At 40.4% G+C, this 23,921-nt stretch overlaps 1 protein-coding gene across 2 annotated transcripts in view; it reads left to right on the top strand.

The window, feature by feature from the left end:
- The window catches only part of LOC123512460 (mitochondrial inner membrane protease subunit 1-like), a 58,703-nt gene that overhangs the window by 19,113 nt on the left and 15,669 nt on the right, over positions 1-23,921 (top strand). Inside the window, exon 2 of one of the 2 annotated variants that reach the window (XM_045268885.1) lies at positions 974-1,159. In XM_045268885.1, coding sequence (XP_045124820.1) covers positions 1,037-1,159 — 123 coding nt within the window. In that variant the 5' untranslated portion in view covers positions 974-1,036. Of the gene's footprint in view, positions 1-973; positions 1,160-21,841; positions 22,153-23,921 lie in introns of those variants that run through there. The other variant, XM_045268887.1, reaches the window with a different exon arrangement.

Here is a 23,921-nt window from a genome sequence, read left to right as displayed (position 1 = left end):
TTCAGTGTGCACTTGAGGATGTTTCTGAGGAGGACATGGGCTTGGTTCTGGTGAAGGCATATGAAGTTAGAGCAGTACTCCTGCCGTTCTTTTGGGCAGGAACCTGAAAGAATATGTCCACTTTTGCTTCCTTTTATCTCAGGGATATTACTCATTGGTATTTGGATACCTTTTCTCTGGGCCCTGTTATGTCAGCTCTCAGGGCAATTCAATAATTTTTCTTTTGGGTTCCTTATACATACAGTTATATGTATTGTCCTCTGTGGGGTTCGGGGTCATTGGACTGTTCTTATGGTGAGAGTTGTGATGCTCCTCTCACTCCTTTGGTTTTGTCCCTCTGTCATGGGATACAAGTGCTGCACCCTCTTCTGGATATGGCCTCCACCTTGTAAGTTTTGGGTTTGTAAGGGTGTCTTGGGGAGTGAAAGTTGTTCTTAGGGGTGAGGTCATCCTCCCTCCTATTCTTGTGATTCAGTTATTAAGCAATAATTAATAATTAATGGGTAGTAGTATGTATAATAACAAATAGGATTTTTTAATGTAAAATCCATTTTCATCTACATACCCATAATTATTAATTATAATTGAGTTTCCCTTCCTCCCTCCCCTCTATGACCTTTTATGCTATAGACAAATGAGGGAATCAGCCTGATGGTTGGTACCTGGGAGTAGAAAATGGGCTGGGTGCCTTCTCAAAGAAAATGAGAAAGGACACTAAGTATTTCTTTCATTTCTTTTCTTGAGGTGTTTGACATGGTGTAAGTTTGCTGTGGGAATGGGGAGGATGGGGTTTAAGCAATGATTGATACTTATGGGTATGTATGTAAATAAGAATGGATTTTACATTAAAAAATCCCATATTTTCTTTAGATTTATGTGTACCTTTTATACACAACTCTTCCTTTTGTAATACAAATTAGTCTATTGTTCTATATGGGAAACAACAGATTCTCATTTTACATTTTGTCAACAGCCAAGAATGGTGGTGGTAACTAGTGAGCTGAGCTAAGGAAGAAATTCTGTGCACCTAAGAGTCATGATCAACACCACCTCCCGCATCTACAGTTACCTAGGCAGGTGGCTTGGGGTGGCTGGCTACATGATACAATATGGATGTATTGCCCACTGTACTCTTGAGTTTGTGGGTGACTTTGTTGTGGTAAGAATTAGGGTTAAGCTTATGATGTCTGGTTTTCTTGTATATTCAGGTGTATGTATATTAATTTTAGTAGCAGTGTGTCTTTTGCAAAATGTTACATCATTCAAAGAGGTACACTCAGGTTGTTGCTAATAATGGGGTTCGGGCTTATATTATCCTGATAGCTACATATGCTGCAACTTACATATAATTTCTTGTCTTAAACTTTGGTCACTAATATGATGTTATCCAATACAACTTTACAACAATATTGTCCTCTTAGGTGGATAACTAAAGGTTGGCTTTGCATTACACACGTGATTGACATTTAATATATATTTTGCTTCTCATCTCAGCACATTTAAAAATTCCATTACTTTTTATTCAATTAACCCTTTGAGAGAGAAAAATTGAGGTGAGATGTAAATTTAAGGTGGTGAGAAGAAAATTTAAGATGAGTTAGGATCTAGCCATCAGCCTGCAATTGCATGAACTAGCACTGCTATAACAGTGTTACCTAACTGATAGCATCCTCAACTCAACATAATACATGTATAAATTAATACAACTTGAAATCCTGTCATTATAGTTTCATAAATTTGCCTCGTAATCCACCGTTTCTCTTTCTCTTTCAATATTTTTATATACCTTTCATTATTTCAAGAGACTCACAATACATATAAGATCAATGTAACCAACAAAATGTTTTTTCTCAGCTCATGATTCTCTGCAATGTTAACACTCCTGTTTTTCTTCTATTAATTTCTTTACATATCTATCTATCTATCTATCTATCTATCTATCTATCTATATATATATATATATATATATATATATATATATATATATATATATATATATATATATATATATATATATATATATATATATATATATATATATATATATATATATATATATATATATATATATATATATATATATATATATATATATATATATATATATACAGTAAAGTCCCAGGTTACATCGGTCTTGAGTTACGTCAAACTCACAGTTACGTCAGTCCACTATAAGGCAATTTAAGATTAAAAAAATTGAAAATTTATAAATCGTAAAGCGATTGAATACAATAACACCCTGCCTCAGTTTCACCACACCGTCGCCCCTGGCAAGAGTGTTATCCTACTTCTGCGTTTACTGACTCAAGTTCTTAGTATCTTGCTCAATGGTACCAAAGAGAAAACTCCTTAGTGACAGCAGTGATGCTAAGAAAAGGAAAACCATTACGCTACAAGGAAAAGAGGACGTAATTAAAAACATGAGAAGGGAGGCAGCAGCTGTGTGTGAGGAAGTGAAGAAGAAAATGGGAAGCCCGTTACCATGACAATGGGGAGGTTGACGACCTTGAGGGTTCGCGCACTCATCACAACTATAACAACTCTGGAGCCTTCGCCTGGGCCACACGACACTTGCAGCTCACTTACACCGTCTGCGCCTGTCTGCTGATCCTTATTGCCCTTTCCTATTGCATTTCCTGCCCCGCTGCCCACGCTTCTACTCCCACCGCACTGCACTATGCTCCCAGCTGTCTGCCTTGGGCGTCACAACGTTTGACCTGCCCACCCTCCTGGCGGCCTCAGGGCCACCCCTCTCGGCAACCTGCAGTCCTTTGCGTTCATGGCCCTAATCAACAACAAAAACAAACTTGTGTTTCATATTCCTATATAGTTGTAAATAATATAACAATATAACCTTTAACTTACCTGAATGACCATAAACAATGATTGGTTGAAAACTCGATAATATGCTTTGAAATGTACGGAAACTCGAGTTACGTACAAAATCGACTTATGTCATGTTTCAGGAACGTGAATCTGACGTAAACCGAGACCTTACACTATATATATATATGTATATATATATATATATTTAAATTTTGAAAAAATTACCTAGATAAAACTTAGTTAAGCGAGTTTGGTGTTAAAAGAGCGGATGGTATAACGAAATTGTTATAGTATATATTGTGTCAATTATAAACGGGGTTATATATATATATATATATATATATATATATATATATATATATATATATATATATATATATACAGGTAACCCCGTTTAACGAAGGTTCACACAACAAAATTTCGCTACAACGAAGGTTTCGTTTTACTATCATCTGCTCGTTCAACGAACACCAAACTCGCTTTAACGAAGTTTTATCTTGGTAATTTTTTTTTCCAAATTTGAAAGCCCCGCCATAACATGCAAGCTGACAGGCTTTTGAATACATCAGGAGCTGCTGGTACTAAGGCCTGCCTCAGGAGAAATCCTGAGACACTTGTAGAATAAAGATCAAGATCAAGCCTCTCATGGACAACACAGGCACTGCCGATACAAAGGCCTGACTCAGAAGAAATTCTGTGTCACCTGTAGCATCAAGATCAAGATCAAGATCACGCTCCACTCACTCCCTAGTCAAACCATAACAGCATCACCAGCAGCTCATCTTCCCTAGTTCAACTTACCACCAAAACGCCCTGCAATGTGGCCTAACGTTCCTAAGAAGACCAGGAAGTGTCTTACTCTCGCAGAGAAGCTGGGTATTATTCACAGACAAGAGAGAGGCCAGAAAACTAATAACATCTTGACTCCATCTACTGTCAAATATTTTCAAGTCAGCAGACTCTATTAAGAAGGCTGGTGAGACTGTATCTTCCTTGAAAGCTAAAAGAACCACCTGAACTCGTGACTCTGCAATGGATAAAATGGAAAGCCTTGTGGAAATGTGGTACATAAGTTTTGTATGCGGTACCATGATGCGCACTTTGTTTACATTCCACAGGTTGCCGGTTAGTGTATTTCCCGTTTCACTCTCCCTCCCTTTATAAAGTTAAGATCATCAACATTATAAAGTTACGTACATACATACATTACTGTACATTATAATGACTTAAATTGAACTACCTAAATGTTTAACTTCATAATTTTTACTTTCCTTAAACCTTTTACTGTACTGTGATGCACTCTCGCTTTGCTTATTCTCAATGGAAGTTCAAATCAGGGGTTAAACTTGTTATAATCGGTTCGCTTAACGAAGTTTCGCTTAACGAAGTGTTTTTTAGGAACGTAACCCCTTCGTTAAGCGGGGGTTGCCTGTATATATATATATATATATATATATATATATATATATATATATATATATATATATATATATATATATATATGGACATGCATCCATTATTAACATTTCCCTCAAACATTAACCGTAGTGATATATATATATATATATATATATATATATATATATATATATATATATATATATATATATATATATGTCATGCCTCGCCGAACACAGCGGTAGCACGCTGCCTCGCGCCACTCGCTCTCTCCTTGTTGTGCTGTTGTTGTGTGCAGACGTGGATCCCTTGCGCTCTCTTGATTTCATCTTAGCCATGGCCAGTCAGAGGCCCATCACTTCGTATTTCAAGCCCTCTCCAACTAGCAAATAAACTAAATAAGGTACAGTAATACTCCGCTTAATGAACTTTCGTCTAATGAATTTTTGGTTTAACGTACTATATAAAGTGAGACCAAAAAGACCGCATAATGTAGAACCACATCCGTTTTAACGAATAATCTGTGTTTGAATTTCCCGGGTAAGGGACCGAACGCAGCAGCTTCGCTGTGATTGTCTGGCTCCCCGCCTGTCTCTAGCCCTCCTGGAGCTGATCCAAGATTCTTTAACAATCTCAGAGCAACCTCCTGCAATGAAATGGCTTCCATGAACACTTGGAGGGACTGTGTTGAGGTTGCTCTGAGGTTGCTGGGAACACCACCTCTGGAGGTGGTGTTACTGTCTTATATATACATATATGTTCACAAAACAACATTTCTATTAGCTTTTTACAAACCTTGCCCCCAAAAAAGGATTGTTTTGTAATGCATAAAGTGAAATCTTACATGGAATACCAAAAACTAAACCAGAGATGATGAGATCGGCCACAGATGGTGGAGACTCTGGTGACGTGACCGCTTCTTTTTCTGACCTATTTAACTTGGCGTGTTGTCTTTCACCATGATATTACATTTGTTTCCACTCCTCTATTGCCTGCTATAATGGATATCATATCTTAGTAGTTTTGCGGCGCCAGATATACAAAATCCAAATCCAAATCATATATTAGTATTTATATATGCTCATACCATAAGGATAACTTGGACTCCCTGGCAGTGAGTGATGGTGAATTACTAATGAAATACCATGGTATTTCATTAGTAATTCACTATCACTCACTGCCACGGAGTCCAGGTTATCCTCACGGCATGAGCGTATATGAATACTAAGATATGATATCCATTATAGCAGGCAATAGAAAAGTGGAAACAAATGTAATATCGTGGTGAAAGAAAATACGCCAAGCTAAAAAGGTCACAAGAAGAAGAAGAAGAAGCGACCAAGTCGCCGGAGTCTCCGCTGTCTGTGGCCGATCTCATCATCTCTGCTTTATTTTTGGATATTCCATGTAAGATTTCACTTTATGCATTACAAAACAATCCTTTCTTGGGGGCAATGCTTATAAAAAACTAATATACAGTAAGGTCCCGGGTTACGTCGGTCTCGAGTTACGTCAAACTCGCACTTACGTCAGTCCACTATAAGGCAATTTAAGATTTAAAAAATTGAAAATTTATAAATCGTAAAGCGAGGGGTTTATTGTTATTGTTGGCCGCCAGGCGTCACTAGTGGTTATCCACCACACCGCCCACCTCATGCTTGAATACAAAAACACTCTACGTACCTCAGTTTCACCACACCGTCGCCCCTGGCAAGAGTGTTCCTACATCTATCTTAGTATCTTGCTCAATGGCACCAAAAAAAAAAAACTCCTGAGTGATAGCAGTGATGCTAAGAAAAGGAAAACCATTACGCTACAAGAAAAAGAGGACATAATTAAAAGACATGAGAAGGGAGGCAGCAGCTGTGTGTAAGGGAGTGAAGAAGAAAATGGGAAGCCCGTTACCATGACAATGGGAAGGTTGACGACCTTGAGGGCTCACGCACCTATCGCAACAATAACAACTCCGGAGCCTTCGCCTGGGCCACACGACACTCGCAGCTCACTTGCACTGTCTGCGCTTGTCTGCTGATCCCTATTGCATTTCCTGCCCCGCTGCCCACGCTTCTACTCCCACCGCACTGCACTACGCTCTCAGCTGTCCGCCCTGGGCGTCACATTATTCGACCTGCCCACCCTCCTGGCGGCCTCAGGCGTCCACCCCTCTGGCAACATGCAGTCCTTCGCGTTTGCAGCCCTAATCAACAACAAAAACAAGCTTGTGTTTCATATTCCTACATACTTGTAAATAATATAACAATATTTATATAACGCTTCTCCTACCGCACTCCACAAAGCTCCCAGATGTCCGTCCTGGGTGTCACAACATTCGACCTGCCCACCCTCCTGGCGGCCTCAGGCCGCCCATCTCGGCAACCTGCAGTCCTTCGCGTTCGCGGCCCTAATCAATATATTCCTACATAGTTGTAAATAATATACCAATATAACAATATAACCTTTTACTTACCTGAATAACCATAAAAAATTATTGGTTGAAAACTCGTTAATATGCTTTGAAAGTACAAAAACTCGAGTTACGTACAAAATCGACTTACGTCAGGTTTCAGGAACGTAACTCTGACGTAACTCGGGACCTTACTGTATATATATATATATATATATATATATATATATATATATATATATATATATATATATATATATATATATATACAGGCAACTCCCGTTTAACGAAGGTTCACACAACAAAATTTCGCTACAACGAAGATTTCATTTTACTACCATCTGCTCGTTTAATGAGCACCAAACTCGCTTTAACGAAGTTTTATCCAGATAATTTTTTCCAAGTTTGAAAGCTCTGTTGTATCACGCAAGCCGACAAGCTTTTGAATACACCAGGAGCTGCAAATACTAAGGCCTGCCTCAGGAGAAATTCTGAGACGTCCGTAGAATCAAGATCAAGATCAAGATCAAGCTTCTCGTGGACAACACGCACCACATAACAGCGTCAGCAGCAGCTCGTCTTCACTCGCTCAACTTACCACCAAAACGCCCTGCAATGTGGCCTAGTGTTGCTAAGAAGACCAGGAAGTCTCCTACTCTGGAAGTGAAGCTGGATATTATTCACAGACATGAAAGAGGAGAGAAATCTATAGTATTGCTGGCCACCATCTTGACTCCATATACTGTCTCTACTATTTTCAAGTCAGCAGACTATTAAGAAGGCTGGTAAGACTGTATCTTCCTTGCAAGCTAAAAGAACCACCTGAACTCGTGACTCTACAATAGATAAAATGGAAAGCCTTGTGGAAATGTGGTACATAAGTTTTGTATGCGGTACAATGGTGTGCCCTTTGTTTACATTCCACAGGTTGCTGGTTAGTGTCTTTCCGGTTTCACTTTCCCTCCCTTCATAAATATTATTTAAGATCAACAACATTATAAAGTTACGTACATACAAACATTAGTGTACATTATAATGACTTGAATTAAATTTAACTGCCTAAATGTCAAACTTCATAATTTTTACTTCCATTAAAACTTTCACTGTACTATGATGCACTCTTGCTTTGCTTACTCTCAGTGGAAGTTGAAGTCAGGGGTTATAATCGGTTCGCTTAACGAAGTTTTGCTTAACGAAGTGTTTTTTACGAACATAACCCTTTCGTTAAGCGGGGGTTGCCTGTATTTATTTATTTATATCTATCTATCTATCTATCTATCTATCTATCTATCTATCTATCTATCTATCTATCTATCTATCTATATATATATATATATATATATATATATATATATATATATATATATATATATATATATATATACAGTGGAGATTCAATACTTGAACGTCTAAATAGTTAAACTTTTCAATTGTCGAACGCAAAAGTTCGACTTAATACTCGAAAAAATACCTGTTAGTCGAACGTCCTTCCACGTGACTGTCAACAAAAAAGGCCTCATCCTTCCTGCTGCCCCACGCGCCCCACCGGTCCACTGCAGCCAGTTGATCCTTCGCTGTCGTAAGAATAACTTTGTTCGCACTTTCATCCTTCCCGCTGCCCCGTACACCCGACCAGTCCACCACAGCCAGCTGATCCTTTGCTGTCGTAAGAATAACTTTGTCCTGCGCTTTCATCCTTCCCGCTGCCCCACACGCCACACTGGTCCACCGCAGCCAGTTGATTATTTGCTGTCGTAAAAATAACATTGTCCTGCGCTTTCATCCTTCCCACCGCCCCACGTGCCCCACCGGTCCACCGTAGCTAGTTGATCCTTCGCTGTTGTAAGAATAACATTGTCCTGCGCTTTCATCCTTCTGCCGCCCCACCGGTCCACCGCATCCAGTTGATTCTTCGCTGTCGTAAGAATAACCTTGTCCTGCGCTTTCATCCTTCCTGCTGCCCCACGCGCCCTACCGGTCCTTCGCTGTTGTAAAAATAACATTGTCCTGCGTTTTCTCTCCGGATTTTTTTTTTTTTTTTTTTTTTTTTTTTTGCATTCAGAAGTTTACAATAGCACAGAAGAGGCTTGTTAGTAGTGAGAATAAGCCTACAAGAAAGAATGTAGTGACAACCATCGAAAGGAAAAAGGAAATTATTGATAAATACAAGAAGAGTTCTGTATGCCTAAATGTACAGTAGCCACACTACTGAAGGAGAAAGCTCATTAAAAGAGCTGATGTGGTGATTGGTATGAAAGGGCAATTTAAGCGACCTGTGGTAATAGAAGAAATGGAAAAATTGATGATTGGATAAACCAAAGGCTGGTGATTTTTTGTCAGAGGGCATAATTTGTGCGAAAGTTAGGCTGCTGCATTATGATCTTATTTCTGATACTACATCTGACTCCAATGATGACTATAAAGCAAGTTAAGGGTGGTTTGTGAATTTCAAGAAAAGAACTGGAATTCATTCTGTTGTAGTGCATGGCGAGCCCACAAGTGCTGACAGAGTTGCCGCTGAGTAATTTGTGCCTGAATTTTAGAAGTTTGGGGATAAGAAACGCCTAAGCCCACAACAGATCTTTAATTGTGATGAAACTGGCCTGTTTTGGAAAAAAAAAATACTAAATATGATCTATAACAAAGGAAGAGAAGTATTTGCCAGGTCACAAGCCCATGAAGGATAGGCCAACCCTACTTCTTTGTGCCAATGGTTGCGGCAACTGCAAAATTAAACCATTACTTTTTTTCTAAACTTGGGTTTGGCAATGGCTGGAACGAATTACCTGATTTATAGGTATCATTAGTCGAACTTTTTAATACTCGAACGCCCGTTTGGAATGAATTAAGTTTGAGTATTGAGTCTCCACTGTATATATAGCTATATATATATATATATATATATATATATATATATATATATATATATATATATATATATATATATATATAGTAAGGTCCCGGTTACGTCGGTCTCGAGTTACGTCAAACTCGCACTTACGTCAGTCCACTATAAGGCAATTTAAGATTTAAAAAACTGAAAATTTATAAATCGTAAAGCGCGGGGTTTATTGTTATTGTTGGCCGCCAGGCATCACTAGTGGTTATCCACCACACCGTCCACCTCACGCTTGAATACAATAACACTCTACGTACCTCAATTCCACCACACCGTTGCCCCTGGCAAGAATGTTCCTACATCTATCTTAGTATCTTGCTCAATGGCACCAAAAAAAAAAAACTCCTGAGTGATAGCAGTGATGCTAAGAAAAGGAAAACCATTACGCTACAAGAAAAAGTGGACATAATTAAAAGACATGAGAAGGGAGGAAGCAGCTGTGTGTAAGGGAGTGAAGAAGAAAATGGGAAGCCCGTTACCATGACAACGGGGAGGTTGATGACCTTGAGGGCTCACACACCCACCATCACAACAATAACAACTTCGGAGCCTTCGCCTGGGCCACACGACACTCGCAGCTCACTTGCACCATCTGCGCTTGTCTGCTGATCCCTATTACCCTTTCCTATTGCATTTCCTGCCCCGCTGCCCATGCTTCTACTCCCACCGCACTGCACTACGCTCCCAGCTGTCCGCCCTGGGCGTCACAACATTCGACCTGCCCACCTCCTGGCGGCCTCAGGCGTCCACCCTCTGGCAACATGCAGTCCTTCGTCATGCCCTAATCAACAACAAAAACAAGCTTGTGTTTCATATTCCTACATACTTGGAAATAATATAACAATATAATCTTTTACTTATATAACGCTTCTACTCCTACCGCACTCCACAAAGCTCCCAGCTGTCCGCCCTGGGCGTCACAACATTTGACCTGCCCACCTTCCTGGCGGCCTCAGGCCGCTCCTCTCGGCAACCCGTAGTCCTTCGCGTTCGCGGCCTTAATCAATATATTCCCACATAGTTGTAAATAATATACCAATATAACAATATAACCTTTTACTTACCTGAATAACCATAAAAAATTATTGGTTGAAAACTCGATAATATGCTTTGAAAGTACAAAAACTCGAGTTACGTACAAAATCAACTTGCGTCATGTTTCAGGAACATAACTCTGATGTAACTCGAGACCTTACTAAATATATATATATATATATATATATATATATATATATATATATATATATATATATATATATATATATATATACAGTAAAACCTCAGCTCACGACTATAATTCGTTCCTAAATCCTGTTCGTCACCCGATTTTTTCGTCCCCTGAATCAATTTTTCCCATAAGAATGTATTGAAATACCATTAATCCGTTCCGGATAAAAAAAATCATACTTTTGTCCATAAAACCCATTCAAAATAGACCTTTAACCCCTTCATTACCGACTCCGTGATCCTGCGCGTACCAACCCCCTCCCCCAGCACCGAGTTTTTCGAGTGCTCATAATTTTGCATAGGTAGTCTAATGTTCATTTCTATGCCCATATTTAGTCATCTAAGTATTATTTTTCATGTCTTTTGATAGATTTGGTCATGGGATGTATACTTTTTCAAATCGGAAGTTGTTATACATGATTTCCTATGACCTCGTCTGACATGAATAGCTGGAAGCAGTCCAAAGCACTAATGTTATCCCGTGAGATATCAGGATGAACACCTGAAAAATCTTCTACTAGGGCAGGAACAGTGCCAGGACGATGATCAGAAAAGGGATCAGCCATGAGTGTGAAGGTGTGAGGTGAGGGGCTGGGTGGTGTCTCCTCATCGTCACCATCACTCTCATATAGGTCATCACTACTCGCCTCACTGTCATTTTCTGGCAAATATTCATCATCTGAATCACTTGTGAGGCCTTCTGATTGTGTCAGATTATCATCTGATCCTTGCAAGTCATCGTCAAGAGGGGTATAACTCTCAGAATCACTGCTGGAGGAGCACAAAGATGCCATAATGCGACACGTGTCAAAGTCAAACAAACGCTGCATCAACCCCTCCCCTGCACCGAGTTTTTCGAGCTTCTCATAATTTCGCGTAGGTAGTCTAATGTTCATTTCTATGCCCATATTTAGTCATCTAAGTATTATTTTTCATGTCTTTTGATAGATTTGGCTCATGGGATGTTTCAAAGTCAAACACACACACTGATGGGTGGGGCGGTTCACATCACCACCCCCCGCCACCACGGGCCAACGTCCTTGAAACACAAGGTGCCAATTAGTCAATTTGTCACTGTGGTAAATTACAACCATACAAACCGAGAAATATGGAGCCCTGGGTATCATTACTAAGCAATGAAGTACGCACGTACTTCATCGGTTCGGCAGCCGAAAGTTGACATGAAGTACTATGGTACCTCATCGGTAATGAAGGGGTTAATGTATGCATGACATGAACAAAATAATTATAAAAAGCCTAAATTGTTTTACTTACCTAAATGCTATCAAAATGATAATAAAATTAATAAAAAAGAAAACGTTATTAATTACTTGAGAGACTGGACGTTGATGGCATGATGGAATGGAGGAGAGGAGGATGGGAAGGAAGACAGACAAGATTCGAGAAGACAGTCATGAGAGAGGACTTTGGATGTGCGCAGCGTGCCAGAGCTACACAACAGCTGTGTAGCGTCACAAGTCAGTGCCGCTATGTGGGGCCCCGTTATAGTGAACATCGGCGTGGGAAACATGGAAATATTGCCAGTCCTTGTCTCTGCCTTGGAAGACCCTTGCCTGCTGGGGATTGACTTCCTCATGCATATGGGAGCAAATTTGGACTTCCAAGGAGGGAAGTTAAAGGCACGTGGCCAGTATGTCCTTTGATCCTCGGAGGTGATGCTCAGTGTGAGAGGAGCGGGCAGTAGGGCAGTGTTCCTTGCTAGGCGAGCGAGGAAACAGCTGCGATGGATGTGCCACAATCTGCAGTACCTGGACATGGCCAGGATGATCATGACAGCAACGCTGAGAGCCACCAGAGCAGCGAGGATAACGCCGAGGAAGCTACAGTAGAGCGTGCCGGTAACATCACCATGCCCAGGAAAAACAGGAGAAAATCGTGGTGGCACGGAGATTATATTATGTAATAATTTTTGTATGTTCCTGTTTCTATTTTCTTTTGTGCTTAGATTTTGTTTTGTTGTAGTGTGATAGCCGGGTTAGCTATCACACAAACGGCTCTCCTGCCGGCGAGCCGTTTAACCACGTTCGTCCCCGGAAATATTGTTCGTCCCCTGGGTCGATATATTGACAAATTTTTTGGTCGTCTCCCGAATTGTTTGTCCATAGAGACGTTTGTCAAGTGAGGTTTTATTGTATATATATTCATATATATATATATATATATATATATATATATATATATATATATATATATATATATATATAACAACTGAACAACTGAACAACTTTTCACTGTTAGACCAGAACAAAAAAGATATATATATATATATATATATATATATATATATATATATATATATATATATATATATATATATATATATATATATATATATATATATATATATATATATATATATATATATATATATATATATATTACTTTTTTTTGTTCTGGTCTAACAGTGAAAAGTTGTTCAGTTGTTTGTTTACATTTCTCTGGGACTGCAACACGCCAAGGCAGAACTTTCAAGTAGCAGCTGGCCAAGATGAGCTGCTCTGTTGTTTATGAGTGGACAAAGCTGTTTGAAGAGTTTCCCATAGAGAGCAATAGAAGCCAAAAATAGCAATGAAAAAATAGCAACGACTTGCTGGGGGATGTAGGGGCCGCCATGTTTGTTTACAGTTGACAAACGCGACCAAGGCTGTAACGAGCTTGTGTGTGTTGACAGACTTAACCCTTAAGGTACGGTGATCGTATATGTATGATTGTAGCATCGCGTTTGGAGAGGCGGGGATCATACATGTAATCATGATTTTTCTGCTTAAAGTTTGAATCTCTCCCCTTCGCTATTGGTCCTAGGGCAAGTGGAGGTATCTGGCATCTTTTCTTACTCGCCTGCTTGAGCTTTGAGACATATGTTCTCTCACAATACGTCATCTTTTCCCATTTTGAGGCAACATCTGGCCACCTCCGTGACCCGGAGGGAGGAAACGGTACTCCGAGTGATGTTATGTCAGTGTTACTCGGTAATGACATTGAGGAGTGATGAAAATGAAGACAGTGATTTTTTTTATTGAGACAGAAGAAAGTGAAGACTCCAGTAGTGATTCTGATAGTCATCTGGGAGACAGAGACCAACCCTCACAGCTACGTTCATAAATTTCCTCACGTAGCCTATTCCCCTCGAGTAATGCGCTGGTGCGTGTCACACCTGGTTGCTTTTACAAGACTGTGCTTTGTTGGCCAAGTCACGTGAATCCCATTGCTAATAAGAGTTGCCACATTCCAATTATTATAGAAATCCACAATACTTGTAATATGTGGTTTCTTTTTCTTTGCCTGTTTTGCACATCATTTCATATACTGTATCTGAGTTTTGCATTTTCTTGACATGAAAGTGCAAAAGTTCCTACTTTTACATCAAATTCAAATGCCCAAAAGAGAGAGAGAGAGAGAGAGAGAGAGAGAGAGAGAGAGAGAGAGAGAGACGGTGTTATCGGAGCTTGGGGGGTATTTCTTAGTGGCGGGTTCTGCCATGAATTTTTTAATATGCAATAACTTTGCTCTCAGAGGTCATAACATGTTAAAAACTACATTGTTGTACTCAGAATAACACAGAAATATGTTTTTATAAGAAAAAAATATTTTTAGTATTTTTGACAGGTGTGATTTTTCCCCGTTGTAACAGACGGAAAGTAAATCAACCCCCTGTACTTTAAGGGTTAAAAAAGTTGATGGAAAAGTGCTAGTGTGACACCACCTTTACTGTTGTGTGTACATCTCACCACCCCTTGTACTGCTTATGTACCATTTTTTGTTGCAGATTATACATGTAATGTGCTTTCATTCATTGTTTTCTTACCCATTTGGGTTATGTACATGTTTTTTTCTCAATTTATAAGGGGTTGGGAGAGGAAATTCTGCATATCCAGATATTTCGCGTATCTGCCGGGGCCTTGGCTGACATAATCTGGATATGCAGGTGATTACTGTAATTCTAGCTTTCAAGTCAAAGTTAGGGCCACTTGCTTACACTCAACAGCTTTAGGAAACATAAGAGTTCTAAGGTATTGAAAAATGCACAAACTTGTTCACTGATGCCGGACAAAATGCTGTGTTCAGGAGTGTCGCCTGGACTAGTTTACAACTGCCAGGTGCCATCTATAGGCCATTTCTGGCAGTATGCAAGACACTCTCTGTTTGAATTTATTTGTTGGTCGTCTGTCCTCAAATTATTAAATTATAATCTGGACACTGTCTGGATGAACCAAAGTCTGGATAAATGAGGGTCAAGTGTAAAAGTAGTTTATTATATTATTTCTTCCTCAGTTTCAGGTCAATCTTCCTAGTGGTCAAACGTGTCTCTGATGGAGGCGACCAGTCTCCGTTAGTGGTGTGTGATCTGCTGGCTTCTTTACGTAGTGATGGCTTTCCTTGCTTTCCCTAGGGTTTTGGCTGGTTGTGTTAGTTCTCCTATTCTTGAGGCTTTTGTTATAAAGGTCTCAGAGGTGGAGGCTGAGTTCCATCGAAGGATCTCGGAGGTGTGGGAGGAGTTTCGAGGTCAAATCTCTGACCAGCAGGCCGAGTTCTGCCAAGTGAACTCAGCTACTGAGGGAGTGGCGGTTCCTGCAGTCTCATTATCAAGACAAAGGGCCAGGAGGAGTGGCGAGTGGTGTCCTCAGGTGCAAAGAGGAGAAAGGTCCTCAGGGCGACACAGTGAGTGGAAACGGAAAATTCCTTCACTGTGTTGGAGGGAGTGGAGGAGGAGAAAGAGGAGGCGGGAAGCGATGATATGAGGAGGGTAGAGGGGTCCATACCTGCAGGTAAGGTACTGCTTATTGGTGACAGTCAGGTGAGGCAGGAATTGAGAGGGTAAGTGATCAGCTGGACACGTGTTTGGCAGACGAGACCAGACCCATTGTTTTTCTCAGTGCGGGAGGGAATGACATTTGCAAGGTAAGGAGTGAGGAGCTGTTTAGGAGATTTAAGGAGGCTTTGGCTAAAATTAGAAATAAGGATTCAACCCCTGTGGTATGCGGTGTGTTGCCAAGGAAGGGACTGGGAGGTGAATGGCTGTCCAGGGCTATTGCATTAAATTGCAGATTTGCAGATCACTGCAGGAGCAATGGATGGGCATTCATCGATAACTGGGACCTCTTTTACGGCAAAGACACCTTGTATGCCAGGGATGGAGTGCATTTATCATGCCAAGGTGTTCGAGTTTTGGCTGGAACACTTGAAAGGGAGTTAAATGCACTACTGCGCTTTTTTCGGGGGAAAGGAAAGGGAAGGGGTATCGGAGACCCATAGGCAGGAAGGAATAGTCAAATCTAGAAAAGTAACCAGCTTAGTAAATGCAAAGAATAGTTTAGATGTGTATTACACAAACTGTAGAGTATTTTAAATAAAATAGATTTGCTGAGGACCAGAGAAGGGGGGGAGGTGTGAAGTCAGGGTGGGGCGGAGAGAGAGTGAGGCAGAGGGGGAAGCTGGACTAGAACATGGGGGGAATCCTGGTCAGCTGAGGATTAGTGAGAGCTATACCGAATTCCTACATAAAATACGTGACGGTCAGATAACCAACATTCCATATAAAACAGTAGAGTCATGAAGCAATGATCCTAAGTGGATGACAGACATTAAAGTGTTGCATAGGGCAAAAAAGGAATATATGTAAGAGGCTAAAGGCAGGAGATGAAACTTTAAGGCCACTATACTATGAATTAGTAAGATCAGTTAAGAGGTTAACGAGGAAAGCTAAAAGTGAATATGAGTTGAAGGTAGCCAGCCAAGCAAAGATGGACCCTAAGGGATTTTTTCAGTTATATAAGACGAAAAGCAGAGAAGAAATAGGTCCTGTAAGGACAACAAATGGGGAAATGGCTAGTTCTGTGGAAGAGATTAGTAGAATTATGAACGAGTATTTTTTTAACTGTCTTCACCCAAGAGAACACACAGGAAATCCCAGATAGCGATGAGGTATTTAGAGCAGAGGATAGTGAAAAGTTGACAGATATCCTTATATCTAAGGCGATTGTAGAACAGGAGATAAATAAACTAAAGAAATTCAAGTCACCGGGACTTGATGAAGTATATCCAAGGGTTCTAAAGGAATGCAAGGACGTTGTAAGTGAGCCTTTAGCGGCACTTTTTAGGATGTCACTGGAGTCAGATGAGGTACCGATAATGTGGAGAGAAGCTAATGTGGTTCCCATATTTAAGAAGGGAGATAAAACCCTAACGTATAGTTACAGGCGTATATCCAAGGGTTCTAAAAGAATGCAAGGACATCGTAAGCGAGCCTTTAGCGGCACTTTTTAGGATGTCAATGGAGTCAGGTGAGGTACCGATAATGTGGAGAGAAGCTAATGTGGTTCCCATATTTAAGAAGGGAGATAAAACCCTAATGTCTAATTACAGGCCTGTCAGCTTAACTTCAGTTGTGGGTAAACTAATGGAATCGATAATAACGAAAAACATTAGAAACACCTAGATAAACACAGCTTGATAAATCACACACAACATGGATTTACAAAGGGGAAGTCGTGTCTTACCAACTTGTTGAGCTTTTATAGTAAGGTTTATAAGGCGGCAGATAAAGGTGATAGTTATGACATTCTATACTTAGATTTCAGTAAAGCCTTTGACAAAGTACCTCACCAGAGACTCTTTAAAAAGGTTAAAGCACACGGTATAGAGGGTAGAATATTAGGCTGGATTGAAGCGTAGTTAGACGTCAGGCGACAAAGGGATGGATCGAATTCCGAGTGGGGAGAAGTAGTTAGTGGGGTGCCATAGGGCTCAGTTCTAGGGCCATTATTATTTCTAATATATATCAACGACTTGGATAGTGGAATTAATAGTGATATCAGTAAAATTGCGGACGACACGAAGATAGGTAGATTCATTAGGTTCGATTCGGATGTTAAAGCTTTGCAGGCTGACTTGGATAGGATGAAAGAATGGAAGATAGATGGGTAATGCAGTTCAATATTAACAAGTGCAAGGTGCTGAGCGTGGGTAGAGATAATCCAAGCAATAGGTACACAATAGATAACGTGGCACTAGGAAGTTCCAAGTATGAGAAAGATCTAGGAGTCATAGTTAGCTCTGATCTCAGTACAAGGAAGCAATGTATTGAGGCCAGAAATAAGGCGAATAGAGTACAGTAGGGTCCCGAGTTACGTCAGAGTTACGTTCCTGAAACATGACGTAAGTCGATTTTGTACGTAACTCGAGTTTCTGTACTTTCAAAGCATATTATCGAGTTTTCAACCAATCATTTTTTATGGTTATTCAGGTAAGTAAAAGGTTATATTGTTATATTGGTATATTATTTACAACTATGTAGGAATATATTGATTAGGGCCGCGAACATGAAGGACTGCAAGTTGCCGAGAGGGGCGGCCTGAGGCCGCCAGGAGGGTGGGCAGGTCGAATGTTGTGACGCTCAGGGCGGAGAGCTGGAAGCTTTGTGGAGTACGGTAGGAGTAGAAGCATTATATAAGTAAAAGGTTATATTGTTATATTGTTTACAAGTATGTAGGAATATGAAACACAAGCTTGTTTTTGTTGTTGATTAGGGCCGCAAACGTGAAGGACTGCATGTTGCCAGAGGGGTGGACGCCTGAGGCCGCCAGGAGGGTGGGCAGGTCGAATGTTGTGATGCCCAGGGCGGACAGCTGGGAGCGTAGTGCAGTGCGGTGGGAGTAGAAGCGTGGGCAGCGGAGCAGGAAATGCAATAGGAAAGGGCAATAGGGATCAGCAGACAGGTGCAGACGGTGCAAGTCAGCTGCAAGTGTCATGTGGCCCAGGCGAAGGCTCCTGAGTTATTGTTGTGATGGTGGGTGCGCGAGCCCTCAAGGTCGTCAACCTCTCCGTTGTCATGGTAACGGGCTTCCCATTTTCTTCTTCACTCCCTCACACACAGCTGCTGCCTCCCTTCTTATGTCTTTTAATTATGTCCACTTTTTCTTGTAGCGTAATGGTTTTCCTTAGCATCACTGCTATCACTCAGGAGTTTTTTTTTTTGGTGCCATTGAGCAAGATACTAAGATAGATGTAGGAACACTCTTGCCAGGGGCAACGGTGTGGTGGAACTGAGGTACGTAAAGTGTTATTGTATTCAAGCATGAGGTGGGCGGTGTGGCGGATAACCACTAGTGACGCCTGGCGGCCAACAATAACAATAAACCCCGCTTTATGATTTATAAATTTTCTATTTTTTAAATCTTAAATTGCCTTATAGTGGACTGACGTAAGTGCGAGTTTGACGTAACTTGAGACCGACGTAACCCGGGACCTTACTGTAGTAGGTTTCATCTTTAGAAGTGTTAAAAGCAGGAGTCCTGAAGTAATACTAAAATTATACTTGATGCTGGTCAGGCCACATCTTGACTATGCGGTACAATTCTGGTCCCCACATTACAGGAAGGACATAGCTCTGTTGGAGTCAATGCAAAGGAGGATGACTAAAAAGACACAGGGAATGAGGGATATACCCTATGAAGAGAGACTGAAAAAACTTAGTCTGCATTCCTTAGAGAGACATAGGTTAAGAGGAGACTTGATAGAAGTATTTAAGTGATATAAGGGTTTTAACAAAGGAGACATGAATGTAGTTCTTAGGATCAGTAGTGGGGACAGAACCAGAAATAATGGGTTTAAACTTGAAAAATTCAGGTTTAGGAAGGAAATGGGAAGAAACTGGTTTTCCAACAGAGTGGTTGATGAGTGGAACGGTCTCTGTGGGCATGTAGTCAGGGCTGAGTCAATAGGGAGCTTTAAAAGAAGGTTAGATAAACTCATGGATGGGGAAGATAGATGGAATTAGGTAGATTAAGCACACTGGGACTGCCTCGTGTAGGCCTGGCGGCCTCTTGCAGCTTCCCTCCTTTCTTATGTTCTTATGTTCTATTATGTTCTCTTTTATTATGTTTTATTATGTTTTTATACAATATTTGCTATTTATGAATACAGTAATACTCCGCTTAACGAACGTTCGTGTAACGAATTTCTGGTTTAACGTACTGTATAAAGTTAGACCAAAAAGTCTGCATAACGTACAACCACATCCATTTTAGCAAATTTTCTGGGTTTGAATTTGCTGGGTGAGGAATCGAACACAGCAGCTTCGTTGTGATTGGCTGGCTCCCTGTCTCTGTCACTAGTGCTCCTGGTGCTGGTATTGGCTGCTTCTGTCTCACTCCCTCCTGCTCTGCAGTACGAAGAGGTTGACCTATATTTCTGCTTCGCTTAACAACGTGTTTTTGCCACTTAATGAAGATGGGGAAGAAATCTGAGAAGACAAGGAAGGTTCTAAGCCTTTAGGAGAAGGCTGCTATTATCAAGAGGTTGGAGGAGGGCACCAAGCCGTCGATACTGGCAGATGAAATGAAACTTTCACGGTCGACTGTGTCTACCATTTTGGGGAAGCGGAACCAGATAAAAGAAGCCTCATTGGTCGTCATTCAGACTGGACAGCTGCGACTCCAGCACATCTGAGATATATATATATATATATATATATATATATATATATATATATATATATATATATATATATATATATATGAATATATATATATATATATATATATATATATATATATATATATATATATATATATATATATATATATATATATATATATATATATATATATATATATATATATATATATATATATATATATATATATATATATATACATATATATGTACATATATAATTCTTTCTTGGGGACCAGCCCAGAACGCATCTCCTGTATTTCCATCATTTCCTATGGGAAAATTATGTCCGCTTAACAAATTTTTGCTCTGCAAACAACTTTGACATCCCCTATCCTGTTCGTTAAGCAGAGTATTGCTGTACCTTTTTCTTACCCAGGGAGGCTGGGATGTATTAGGGGGATTTTCAATGCATTTCAATGGGAAAAATTGTTTTAATATATGACCTGAATATCATGCACTTTACATTTCTGCCCAGAATCATACCAAGTCTATTCTTCAACTTGCCAGCCACTCCTTCATAAATAGAAAATGTCAAAATCTTTCAAACTCCAACTCCCCTTGAGACTTCTGGCATCTGGCCAAAAACATCTCCAATAATTTTACTTCTTCATCTTTCCCTCCTTTAATTCATCCTTTTGGCTCAACTGCCATCACATCTTTAAAGCTGAACTCTTCTCTCAAACCTTTGCAAACAACTCCACTTTGGATGATTCTGGGCTTGTCCCTCCCTCTCCTCCTCCCTTTGAATATTTTATACTTTCAATTAAAGTTGCTTGTAATAATGTATTGTGGGCAAGGGTAAGTGTAGACATGTGAAAAGTATATGTGGGAAGCACTATTAGGCTTGATTCACACTATCGCTCCGGTCTTGCTCTGCTCTCATCAAGGTCCTGGTGCATTCACATGTCCGGTCTGCTCTTACTCCGCAATCGGTCCCATCCCTTCCTCTCCCTCAATACAAGTGGAGGTCACACCACCAGTGATGGAGGATGTGTGACTTTTCTCCATCCAATTTGGCAGTGATCGCCATTGCACTTAACGAAGAAGAAAGAAAGCAAAAAATGAGATTGTGGGTTCATTCCATGCTGAAAGATAGAAAGAGTGAAGGAGAGTTCTATACCTTATGTTCTCATCATATTGATTATGAGATTAAATTTTTCAACTACTTATGAACATTGGAACATTTGAAAAAAATACTCTAAAAAATTGAGGATGAAAACTACAAGATGTAATTAACTTTTGCATATTTTTTTCCAGTGTAAATATATATATATATATATATATATATATATATATATATATATATATATATATATATATATATATATATATATATATGGGATAACTGTAAAAATTGTCCTTATATCAGTGATAAATCAAATTCTATTCTCTATTTAATTATTTACCTATCTTTTGCATGATCCCATTGTAGTGTTTTCTTCTGATCCTCCATGTTTCATAGGATGAAGGGCAGAAACATTTCCCAATATGAAGTCTGAATCACGACTGGAGCGGACCGTTGCTAGTTCACACTGGCTGCAACGGTCTGGGCTGCGTTCCGTTAGAGGTTAGCACGCTGCCCCCCCCCCCCCCCCGCAACCCCCAACGGAACGCAAGGGAATGGCTATAGCCATATGGGTATTGTTGACAAGATGGCCATCCGAGCTGCTCTCCTCCTCCTCACTCAAGAGCTTGCAGAAGACCCTCTGTTGGACGCTGCAGAGCTCCTCATAGCACGAGAGGAGGAAATATTGCTGAGGCAAGAGGAAGAGGGAGAAGAGAGGCTGCCAAGGCAAGGAGAAGAGGGAGAGGATAGGCCGCCAAGTCCTGTGAGGGTCAAGGACTATGCAGAAATAATAGTGCCTCTACTCCGGGGAAGACTTTCAAGAAACACTTTCGTATGCAAAGGGAAACTGTTGAAGTAAGTGGTGAAGGACATGGATTACTTACTTAATTGATTTGTGGAAAGGGTGAGGCAGTGATAGACGGCAACTTTTATTGCTATAAATACTAATATTTTGGTCATATTGCCTTATTCCAGCATTCTACAAGGGATAACAGACTTACCACATTGTTTTTGATGTTCTGTGACATTGCATAAGCTGTCAAAATAGCATTTGCATCCCCCCACACTGAAAATATAGTGGTGAAGCGGTGGCCATCTTTGCGGTTTGTTGATAAACAAAGGTTGCCAGACACCGCCAAGCATTCACCTCCAAGGAGCGCGCGGTCCCGCTAGGTGAGCAGTATGGTGGTTCCCCCTGATTCGGGGAAAGTATGCCATACTGCTAGTCTTACTGTCCCCAGCGGAACGCAGCCCTGGTCTTGCTTCGCTCTTGCTCCAGTCAAAATATCTGTTGAATGTATAGCAACCGGAGCGAGAGCAGAGCGAGAGCGAACCGTTACCGCCATTGTGAATGCTTACATTGAAATGCATTAAACATTATTGGACCGGACCGAGACTGGAGCAAGAGCTAAGTGTGATCGAACCTATGGTGTGAATCAACCCTTAAGCTTCTACCCATTAGTGGCGCAGGCAATTTTATAGTGGTACCCATATTAGGGCCCATATCACCACCCCGACAAATGACATGGTTTCAAAGATGTATGTGGTGAGATTCAAAGATATATGTGGATGTCTGCCCGATCCCTCGCTCACCACCTTATTCATTATGTCACCACCAGAATGTGCTCCACTTTGTTAAATAGTGAAAGAATTTACTATAGTCAGAGGAGATGGAGGAGAGATAGACAGCACAGATAAATTTAGTTAGAGAGTGACTATTGAGTCGAAGCCAAATTGTAGAAAACTCAGAAGATTCAAGAGTGTGGGCAAGAGAGCAAGTTAAGTCGTTGAGCACATAGACAGAACATCCAAATTTGTAATGAAAATGATAATAGAGAAAGTAGGAGGGAACAGAGAAGGGGCTGCTGTCAGTTGCCTTAGACAGATGTGTTTCAGTGAGGAAAGGATGAGGTTTAGTAGAGTAGAGGTGGTGTTGTACAGATTGAAAATTAGATCTAAGACCATGAATGTTGCAGAAGTTAATGAAGAATAAGTTGAGGGAGGAGTCAAGACATTTTGGGTTGGCAACGAGAGAGCAGTCCGACCTGGGACATTTCTGGTCCCCTCCCCAGAAGAGGACTCCAAAGCTTGATTTGGAGTTGCCATTTTTTTGTTTTTTATTTTAAAAGAAGGGTGTGTGTGTGGTAAGTACATGTAATTTTATGAGAAGTAGGAGAGTTGTCTTTAGAGGGCAGGCTGTGACTGCCCCTTTGAGTTGTGAGACACAAAGGGAAATGTTCAGCAAGATCACAACTAGCTTTAATGGAGAGTTCACAGCATCCTGTGAACTAATACTTTTAGACCTCACTGGGAGTAAATGATCATTGTAGTAGGTGTCTACTACCTACTCCTCGAACTTGTTAAGCCTGTATTCGAGAGATATAGAAGGACTGGAAAGCAGAGATGGATGGGTGGACACAGTAAACCTGGACATAAAAAAAACTTTTGATAAAGTCCCTCATGGAAGACTACTTTGGAAACTAGAGAACATAGGACGACTGCAAGAAACTTTGTTAGAATGGATAAGGGATTATTTGAAGGACAGGGAGATGAAGACTGTGATCAGAGATACATACTCATAAAGTAACAAGCAGAGTGCCACAAGGGTCAGTGTTAGCCCTCAT

The sequence above is a fragment of the Portunus trituberculatus genome, chromosome 33, assembly GCF_017591435.1.
Source record: "Portunus trituberculatus isolate SZX2019 chromosome 33, ASM1759143v1, whole genome shotgun sequence".
NCBI lineage: Eukaryota > Metazoa > Arthropoda > Malacostraca > Decapoda > Portunidae > Portunus > Portunus trituberculatus.
This window is presented reverse-complemented; position numbering and strand designations above follow the sequence as displayed.